Source organism: Portunus trituberculatus, chromosome 7 (genome assembly GCF_017591435.1).
Source record: "Portunus trituberculatus isolate SZX2019 chromosome 7, ASM1759143v1, whole genome shotgun sequence".
In the NCBI taxonomy this organism is placed as follows: Eukaryota; Metazoa; Arthropoda; class Malacostraca; order Decapoda; family Portunidae; genus Portunus; species Portunus trituberculatus.
This window is the reverse complement of record NC_059261.1, coordinates 3013426-3023973: the sequence shown is the minus strand read 5'-3', so window position 1 is coordinate 3023973 and position 10548 is coordinate 3013426. Positions and strand designations below refer to the sequence as shown.

The 10548-nt window shown below is 42.7% G+C and overlaps 1 protein-coding gene across 1 annotated transcript in view; it reads right to left on the bottom strand.

The window, feature by feature from the left end:
* Nucleotides 1-2107: 2107 nt before the first annotated feature.
* LOC123520809 (alkaline phosphatase-like) overlaps nucleotides 2108-10548 on the bottom strand; it is a 67750-nt gene continuing 59309 nt past the window's right edge. The window contains exons 7-12 of the mRNA XM_045283434.1: nucleotides 10287-10485; nucleotides 7441-7574; nucleotides 7025-7223; nucleotides 5912-6012; nucleotides 4552-4675; nucleotides 2108-3484 (exon numbers count right to left, since the gene is read on the bottom strand). Of these exons, the coding sequence (XP_045139369.1) occupies nucleotides 3180-3484; nucleotides 4552-4675; nucleotides 5912-6012; nucleotides 7025-7223; nucleotides 7441-7574; nucleotides 10287-10485 (1062 nt within the window). The 3' untranslated portion in view covers nucleotides 2108-3179. The remainder of the gene's footprint in view (nucleotides 3485-4551; nucleotides 4676-5911; nucleotides 6013-7024; nucleotides 7224-7440; nucleotides 7575-10286; nucleotides 10486-10548) is intronic.

Sequence of the window (10548 nt, the reverse complement as noted above, 5' to 3'; positions counted from 1 at the left end):
CACTCACACTCTCTCCAAACATCAATGCTTCACTCAAACACTCTCCAAACATCAATGCTTCACTCACACAGTCTCCAAACATCAATGCTTCACACACACAGTCTCCAAACATCAATGCTTCACTCACACTCTCTCCAAACATCAATGCTTCACACACACACTCTCTCCAAACATCAATGCTTCACTCACACACTCTCCAAACATCAATGCTTCACTCAAACACTCTCTCCAAACATCAATGCTTCACTCACACACTCTCCAAACATCAATGCTTCACTCAAACACTCTCCAAACATCAATGCTTCACACACACACTCTCCAAACATCAATGCTTCACTCAAACACTCTCCAAACATCAATGCTTCACACACACACTCTCCAAACATCAATGCTTCACTCACACAGTCTCCAAACATCAATGCTTCACACACACACTCTCCAAACATCAATGGTTCACACACACACTCTCCAAACATCAATGCTTCACTCAAACACTCTCTCCAAACATCAATGCTTCACTCAAACACTCTCCAAACATCAATGCTTCACTCACACACTCTCCAAACATCAATGCTTCACTCACACACTCTCCAAACATCAATGCTTCACACACACACAGTCTCCAAACATCAATGCTTCACTCACACACTCTCTCCAAACATCAATGCTTCACTCACACAGTCTCCAAACATCAAAGCTTCACTCAAACACTCTCCAAACATCAATGCTTCACTCACACAGTCTCCAAACATCAATGCTTCACTCACACACTCTCCAAACATCAATGCTTCACTCACACACTCTCCAAACATCAATGCTTCACTCAAACACTCTCCAAACATCAATGCTTCACTCACACACTCTCCAAACATCAATGCTTCACTCACACAGTCTCCAAACATCAATGCTTCACTCACACAGTCCCTCCAAACATCAATGCTTCACTCACACACTCTCCAAACATCAATGCTTCACTCACACACTCTCCAAACATCAATGCTTCACTCACACACTCTCCAAACATCAATGCTTCACTCAAACACTCTCCAAACATCAATGCTTCACACACACACTCTCTCCAAACATCAATGCTTCACACACACACTCTCCAAACATCAATGGTTCACACACACACTCTCCAAACATCAATGCTTCACTCAAACACTCTCTCCAAACATCAATGCTTCACTCAAACACTCTCCAAACATCAATGCTTCACTCAAACACTCTCCAAACATCAATGCTTCACTCAAACACTCTCCAAACATCAATGCTTCACTCACACAGTCTCCAAACATCAATGCTTCACTCACACACTCTCCAAACATCAATGCTTCACTCAAACACTCTCTCCAAACATCAATGCTTCACACACACACTCTCCAAACATCAATGCTTCACTCAAACACTCTCCAAACATCAATGCTTCACACACACTCTCCAAACATCAATGCTTCACACACACAGTCCCTCCAATGTAACGTTTGTAGCTGTGGTTGTTGCGGGGATTGGAAGATAATTGAGTAGCAGAGGAAGAATTTGGGTTTGGGTAAGAAAGAGTAAATATTGAGACTAGTTTGGGTGAATGCAGGGAAAGAAATATATGGTATGAACATAAAAGAAAAGAAAAAGAAAAGATTGGTTAACACGCAAACTTATGAAAAATTAATTAGTTTGGGTAACAGAAAAGAGTAAGTAAGAAAAGGAAAAAAAATTAAGACTGGTTTGGGTGAATACAGGAAAATTATATCTATGGTGCGAATGGACATAGAAAAGTGAAAAAAAGAAGAAAAAAGATTGGTTAAGATCAAAACAAAGACATATTGGTTTTGGTATCAGAGAGAGAGAGAGAAAGAATTGAGATTAGCTACTTTGGATGAATACAAGAAAATAATAATGGCTTGTATGGTCATAGGGCAAAAAAAAAAAAAAAAAAAAAAAAAAAAAAAAAAAAAAGTGTAGGTGAAAACAAAAATAAAGAGAATGATTTTGGGTAACAGAAAAAAAAAGATGAATTAATTTTTGATGGAAATAGAAAGGAAATAAAAACTGCTTCAGGTGAATAAAAAAAAAAAAAAAAAAAAAAAAAAAAAACAACAAACTGAAACTACTCGTAAAAAGAAAAATAAAATGATTAGAAAAACGCGTCTGAAAAGTTGTAAGTGAAAATTGCAGTGAAAATATTATGAATGTGTGTTGTTGATGTTGTTGTTGTTGTTGTTGTTGTTGTTGTTGTTGGTGGTGGTGGTGGTACTCTTGCTATTACTGGTGTTACTGTTCTCGTTGTTGTCGATAGTGTTGGTGGTAGTGGTGGTGGTAATAATGGTAGTGGTGGTGGTGGTGGTGGTAATAATTGTAGTGGTGGTGGTGGTGGTGTGGTAATAATTGTAGTGGTGGTGGTGGTGGTATTTTTATTATTGTTGGTGTTATTGTTCTTGTTATCGTTGTTACTGGTAAAGGTGGTGGTGGTGGTAGTATTCTTGTTATTGTTGGTGTTATTGTTCTTGTTATCGTTGTTACAGGTAGTGGTGGTGGTGGTGTTGGTTGATAATGTTCCCTGTTGTTCTGCACGTCCTAACTTACAAATAAAACACACGTAACGTCCTCTCCAACACACTAAACTAACAATGTAGGTACTTCTGACGCATCTCTGTTGGGTTTGGTGACGACAAGTTTTGGGATTCTCACCATCTTACCCTAACACCAAACCCTTCACATGGAAACACAATACAAAAAAAAAAAAAAAAAAAAAAAAAAAACACACACACGACAATTTTTTCATACAAGCAAAAACTAATATTCTGTGGACCCGTGTGAGTATTCCGTGATGAAAACATACATAACAGCCTTCACGGTAATTCACACATGTATGTATAGATGACAAAGGACGCAGCGTGTATAGAACTATGTATAAATGTGTAACCTCCTTCCTATAAGATAAAGTACACTCATTCTAGCCTCGTAAAAGTAGACGCACACACACACACACACACACACACACACATGAAACACTGTATACATATGTGTGAAATAGAACTATGCATATCTACTGCATGTATATATATATCTTTCTCTTTTTAATATTATTGCTTCAAGTTACATATACTACACTAACAAAACTACTCGCATACACGCACACAAGCACACACATAAAAAAAAAACTACCACACAACCCAACCTCACCACATCTTCATCAGCACCACAAGACACCACAGCACCACAAAACCAGCACTTTTTACCGCTGGAGCACCATTATATCGGGAACTCCCTTTGCCATAAACTTTCCCGCCTTTTCCCTTCCTTTCATCATCGTCATCATCGTCGTGGTCGTGGTCGTTGTGATGGCCGATGTGCTTGTAACGGGTCCTGTGGTCATTGAGGGGGCGGTCGCAGTCTGTATAGGGGCCGATGCAGGCAGCGTATCCCATCACATGCGCTACGTAAGACTGCTCGTGGACGCGATGAAACAGGTGTGCCATGGGACCTGAGGAAGTGGCAGGTGTTAATTAGGCACGTGTAATCAGGCAAGGAGGTGTAGGAAAGATGTGTGTAGGTGTAGAAAGGTGTGGAAATTGACAGGTATGTAATTGTGAAGGTGTAAAAAGGTGTGAAAAGTGACAGGTGTTATTTGGGAAGGTGTGGGAAAGACAGGTGTCACTTGAGCAGGTGTAGAAAAGTGTAGGCAGGTGTAGAAAGGTATGTCCAGGTGCAGAGAAGTGTGAAAAGTGGCACGTATTGATTGTGAAGGTGCAAAAAGGTGTGAACAGTGACAGGTGTTATTTGGGGAGGTGTGGAAAGGACAGATGTTAATTAGGCACATGTAAACAGGCAAGGAGGTGTAGGAAAGGTGTGTGTAGGTGTAGAAAGTGTGGAAATTGACAGGTATGCAATTGTGCAGGTGTAGAAAGATGTAAAAAGTGACAGGTGTTATTTGGGAAGGTGTGGAAAGGACAGGGTTTAATTAGGCACGTGTAAATAAGTAAGGAGGTGTAGGAAAGGAGTGTGCAGGTGTGGAAAGTTACAGGCATTAAATTGTATAGATGTAGAAAGGTGTGAGAAGTGACAGGTGTTAGTTGGGAAGGAGTGGAAAGGACAGGTGTTAATTAGGCACGTGTAAACAGGAAGGGAGGTGTGTGAAGGTGTGAGAAGGTAAAGGAAGATGTGGAAAGTGACATATGTAATTGTGAAGGTGTAAAAAGGATAGATGAATTGGGAAGTGACAGCATGTAGAAAAGTTAGTTGGATTGTGAAGGTGTGGAAAAGTGTGAAAAGTGACAGGTGTTATTTGGGAAGGTGTGGGAAAGGCACGTGTAAAGTGTGTGCAGGAAAGTGACATATGTAATTGTGAAGGTGTAGAAAGTGTGGGAAAGGAGTAAGTGGGCAGGTGTGGGCAGGTGTAGGAAGGTATTGGAAAGAGAGGTAAGGTGTGACAAGAATAGACATTATTTGACTAAGGTGTAAAAAAAGCAGGTGTTATTTACAGGTGTGTGTGTGTGTGTGTGTGTGTGTGTGTGTGTGTGTGTGTGTGTGTGTGTGTGTGTGTGACCTCACCATTAGCGAACACAGCCACGTCCTCCCCGCCGTGAGTCTCGGAGCCAGGATAGGTGGGCACGGCAGCGAGGGGCACGAAGTCTTTGTGAGTTGTGTCCACGCCCGTCAGGTTAGGCCGGATTACCTGTACGTGTTAATTAGAGGAGCTCAGGTTAGGTTAGGTTAGGTTAGGTTTAATTGGGTTGCGTTGGTCTGGGTTGGGTTAGCTTAGGTTAGGTTAGGTTGGGTTGGGTTAGGTTAGGTTAGGTTTAATTGGGTTGCGTTGGTCTGGGTTAGGTTGGGTTGGGTTAGGTTGGGTACGGTAAGGTAAGGTAAATTAAGGTAAGGTATGGTAAGATAAGGTAATGAAAGTAAAATAAAGAAAAGGGAAAAAAAAAATCATATGTAAGAAAAACAAAGAATGGAGATGAGGAAAATAAGGCGAACAGATAAGAAGAATAGATGAGGACAGGTGGGGACAGGTAAAGAGAACAAGCGGAAACAAGCAAGGACAGGTGAAAAAAACAGGTAAACAGGTGAGTAGAGGTAAGAACAATTGAAGAGAACAAATGAAAACAGAATAGATGAGAGCAGGAGAGAACAGGTAAGGCAGGTGAAGAGAACAAGTAAAATTAAGTTAAGAAAGATAGAAAACAGGAAGAACAAATGGAAAAAAAGACTAAGAACAGGTAAGAAGAGATAAAGAACAGGTGGAAAAAAGGACAAAAGAGAACACATAAAGAGAGGACAAGAGATGAAGAGAACAGAAAAAAAGGTGAAAAGAAATAAAAATAGGTAAGAACAATAGAAAACAGGTAAGAACAGGCAAAGAACAGATGGAAATACGTGAGAAGGACAGATGAGAACAAGTAAATAGGTGAAAACAGGTGAAGAGAACAAAAAAAAAGGTAAAAAGAACAAATAACAAAAAAGGCAAGAAGAGATGAAAACAGGCAAGGGCAAATGAAAAAAAGGCAAAGATGAAGAAAAGTGAAAAAAGTGAAAATAGGTGAAGAAAAGTGAAAATAGGTGAAGAAAAGTGAAAATAAGAGAAAATAGGTGAAGAAAAGTGAAAATAAGTGAGAATAGGTGAAGAAAAGAGGAAATAAGTGAAAATAGGTGAAGAAAAGCGAAAATAAGTGAAGAAAAGTGAAAATAGGTGAAAACAAATGAATAAAGTGAAAATACGTAGGTGAAAATAAGAAAAATGAAAATTAGTGAAAATAGATGAGGAAAAATTAATATAGTTGAAAAAAGGTGGAAACAGATGAAAACAATTAAAAGAGGTGAAGAACAGTGAAAATAAGTAAAAAAAAGTGGAAACAGATAAGGAAAGGTGAAAATAGGTGAAGAGGACAGGTGAGAGTAACGAAAGGCTCACCTCAGACCCATTCCAGGTGTAATTGAAGCCTTCCCCTGTAGTGAACATCAGTGTGGTGTAGGGCAGGTGGTCAGACACATCGTTCTCATTAAGCGTCACACCTGCAATTGACACACCTGATCCAGCACACACACACACACACACACACACACACACACACACACACACACACACACACACAAACACACACACTGGGCAAGCCTCTTAATGTGTGGGGTGTGTTCACCTAGCAGTAAATAGGTACGGGATGTAACTCGAGGGGTTGTGGCCTCGCTTTCCCGGTGTGTGTTGTGTGTTGATGTGGTCTCAGTCCTACCCAAAGATCGGTCTATGAGCTCTGAGCTCGCTCCGTAATGGGGAAGACTGGCTGGGTGACCAGTAGGCGACCGTGGCGCGGTGGATAAGGTGGTGAGAGTGGAATCGGGCAGACTTCCACGCGTAGACTCAAATCCCACCACGTACAGCCTTAAAACACTTTGTCATTGGTAGAGTAGTTTAAAGTTAGCTACATGTCACCATGATACCCAGGTTCAAGGTGGTTACACTCAAAATGAGCTTGGGTGGTGATATGGGCCCTAATATGGGTAGGCTACTACTACTGTATAAATAAAATTGCCTGCGCCACTAATGGGCGGAAGTTGAACAGCGCTTCTCATACACTCTTCAAGTGAGCCTACAGGCGCCATAGGCCTTACCGGAAAAAAAGAAAGAAAAAAAAAGAGGAATTTATAAAAGTAACTGTATTGAATTTTTCTCACCCTCCCCCCCCTCTCTCTCTCTCTCTCTCTCTCTCTCTCTCTCTCTCTCTCTCTCTCTCTCTCTCTCTCTCTCTCTCTCTCTCTCTCTCTCTCTCTCTCTCCTTCCCTGTCTTTCTCCTTTTTCTCTCACCTCCTTCTCTTCCTCTCTCTTTGTCTCTTTCTTTTTCTTTCTTTCTTTTTCTCCTCTTCCTCTACCTATCCCTTTCTCTTTCCCTGTTTTCTTCCTCCTCCTCCTCCTTCTTTCCCTAACCCTTTCCCTATTCGTCTCCCTTTCTTCTCCTCCTCCTCTTCTTCCTATCCCTCTCCCTTTCTCTGTGTCTTTTTTCCTCCTCCTCCTCCTCCTCCTGCTCCTCACCAAATATGTCGTTTCCTCTATCCGGGTAGCCGTTCATGGTCATCACGTGGGAGTGGTCAGCCGTCACCACTATCAGCGTCTCCCTCAGGTCTACCTCCTCCAGGGTCTCGCGCACCGCCTCCTCCATGGCCACCAGCTCCTCCAGCGCTCTTCGTGGCTTCCCGTGGTGCATGCCGTGGTCAATCCTGCCGCCCTCCACCTGCCGGGGTACGAAAGAGCCGTGTGTTGGAGGGCTGGTCTTTGTGTTGGGTGTCTGTCTGTGTATGTGGATGTGTTTTTTCTCTCTCTCTCTCTCTCTCTCTCTCTCTCTCTCTCTCTCCAACAACCATTATCATTTCCCTCTCTATATTTTCATTGTTCTTGTTATGTTTCTCCCTTATTCTACTTCACCACTCTCTACTCCCTCCCTATCTCACCATCAAGAAGAACCCGTTGTCACTTCTCTTCAGTCTCCGCAGCGCTACCTTCACCATTTCCTTGATGTGAGGTGTTCCCGCCCCGCTTGTGTCTCGGTCCACCTCATATGGCACATGCAGGTCACCGAACAGGCCTGAGAGAGGGGTAAGGGAGGGTTAAAATAGGAGGGAAGAGGGAGAAGGAAGGGAAGGGAGCGAGAGAGATTGATAGGAAGGAGGAGAGAAGGTAGAGGAGAGAGAGAGAGAGAGAGAGAGAGAGAGAGAGAGAGAGAGAGAGAGAGAGAGAGAGAGAGAGAGAGAGAGAGAGAGAGAGAGAGAGAGAGAGAGAGAGAGAGAGAGAGAGAGAGAGAGAGAGAGAGAGAGAGAGAGAGAGAGAGAGAGAGAGAGAGAGAGAGAAATGGTTTAAAGAATGATAAAATATAGAAGATAAGAAAGAGTAAGAGGAAAAATTGAGAAGGGAGAAATGAGATAAAGATGATAAGAGGGAAGGGAGATGGGGGAAGAAGAGAGGTAAAAAAAAAGATAGGAGATAAAAAGAGATAGGGGAAGAGAAGGGAGGATTAGAATAGGAGAGAAGAGAGAAGGATGAAGAGAGCGTAGTAGTATAGGAGACAATGATGGGGAGAGAAGAGGAGGGTTTAGAAGATAGGAGAGATGGGAGAGAGGAAGGAAAGGGAAGGATAAGATAGGATAGGAATGGATTGAAGGAAGGGGATGATTATAAAGAACAGGAGGGAGAGGACACGAAGGAGGAAAAGGATAGGAAAGAGGATGAAGGATGAAGGAAGAAGAAGGATGGAGCATACGAGGAACCCTTTCAAACTACAACTGGAATCACGAACAAACACCTTGAAAACCACAATAACTTCCACTACACCCTGTCAAACTTAAGAACCATTGAAAACACTCTTCAAAACCACAATAACTTCCACTACACCCTGTCAAACTAAAGAACCATTGAAAACACTCTTCAAAACCACAATAACTACCACTACACCCTGTCAAACTAAAGAGCCACTGAAAACAACCATAAAAACCGGAATTAACCCTTTTGAGCTACCATTGGAATCACAAAAACACCCTTGAAACCCACAATAACTTCCAATACAGCCTGCCAGTGAAAGAAACAAGACGCTGGCAAAAAAAATATCGAAAACTAGATGATAAACAAATAGCTTAAATAAACACCCTTGAAAACCACAACAACTTACACTACAGTCTATTAAACTATAGACACACTGAGAGCAAACTTGAAGACCAGCATTAACCTTTCAGAATACAGCTGGAATCACAAAAAACACTGCTGAAAACCACAATAACTTCCATTACACCATGTTAAAGCAAAATAAAATTGAAAACACCCTCAAAGACTCTCATTAATCCTTCCAAACTACCACTGGAATCACAAAAACATCCTTGCAAGCCACAATAACTTCCACTACACCTTGTTTACCCTCTTCAGTACCACGACGTGTCTTTATATTCATTCTGCTTACTATCTGGTGATTTTAGACAGCTTCAGAAACTTATGTGGAAATTAGAATAGTGAAGACTGGCTATTAATCTTCCTACCTCTATAGACCCTTGCTAATGTAAACAAAATCGTCTAATCGCGCCCAAAACTCGTGGTAATAGTGAGTCCCAGTACTGAAGGGGGAGAACTGAAGAACCACAATAACTTCCTATAACTTCCACTGCAGCCTGTTAATGAAAGACAAGATGTTGAGAGAGTAAAGAAAATAGAAATAGCTTACATAAACACCACCATCTCTATACCTCCTCATCTCCCTATCTCTCTCTCTCTCTTTCTCTCTCTCCAATTCTTTATCTCCCAACTTTCACCTCCTTTTCCTCCTCCCACTCTCCATCTGTTCCTCATCTCCCTACCTCTCCCTTTCTCGTCTCCCAACATTCTCCTTTTCCTTCTCTTTTTCTCCAATTTATCTCTCTACCTCTCCCCTTTATCTCCCAACTTTCTCCTTTTTCTCCTCCCACAATATCTCTTCCTCATCTCCCTACCTCTACTGTTTCTCATCTCCCAATCTCTCTTCCTCATCTCCCCACCTCTACTGTTTCTCATCTCCCAACCTCCTCCTTTTCCTCCTCCCATCCTCCACTTCATCTCCCTCTCACCTTCCTTATCTCCCAGCATTCACCTTCCTTTCCTCCTCTCACATCATTTCTTCCTCATCTCCCTATCTCTCTCCCCTTTATCTCCCAACGTTCTCCTTTTCCTACTATCATCCTCCATCTGTTCCTCATCTCCCTACTTCTCTCCCCTTTCCTTATCTCTCAATCTTCTCCTTTTCCTCCTCCCACTCTCCGTCTCTTCCTCATCTCCCTTACCCTTCTCATCTCCCAACCTTCTCCTTTTCCTCCTCCCAGATCATCTCCTTACTTCTCCCATTTTCCTCCTCCCACTCCATCTCTTCCTCATCTCCCTACCTCTTCTCTTTCTTATCTCCCAACCTCCTCCTTTTCCCCCTCTCACCCTCTCCACTTCATCTTCCTACCTCATCCTTTTCCCCTTCCTCCTCTCTTCCTCATCTCCCTCTTTCTTATCTCCCAACCTTCACCTCCTTTTTCCTCCTCCTACTCCATCCTTTCCTCATCTCCCAACCTCCTCCTTTTACTCCTCCCATCCTCCACTTCATCTCCCTCTCACTTTCCTCATCTCCAAACGTTCTCCTTTTCCTCTTCTCACCCTCCATCTCTTCCTCGTCTCCCAACCTCCTCCTTTTCCTCCCTCCACTTCACCTCCTTACCTCTTCTCCTTTCCCAATCTGACTCTCCCCATCCTTATCTCCCCACCACCACCACCACCACCACCGCCAGACAGGCCTCACCCATAATGTAGTCAGTGTTCTCAGCATTCAAGTTCCTTAAGTCATCTGTGGTAGTGAGGTAGGCAGACGTCTTGCCCTGTGAAGCCTTGTCCTGTTGCCACTCCGTCACCAAGTTCCTGCCATCACTCCTCTCGCACTTCTTCTTCACGTCTGCCTCTATTCCCGCGCCCATCTCCTGCCGCCCGCCGCCTAACACCACCTGGAAATGGGCGTGGGAGATTGGTGGTATGTGGTTCACCTCGGTCGTCTGTGTGTGTGTGTG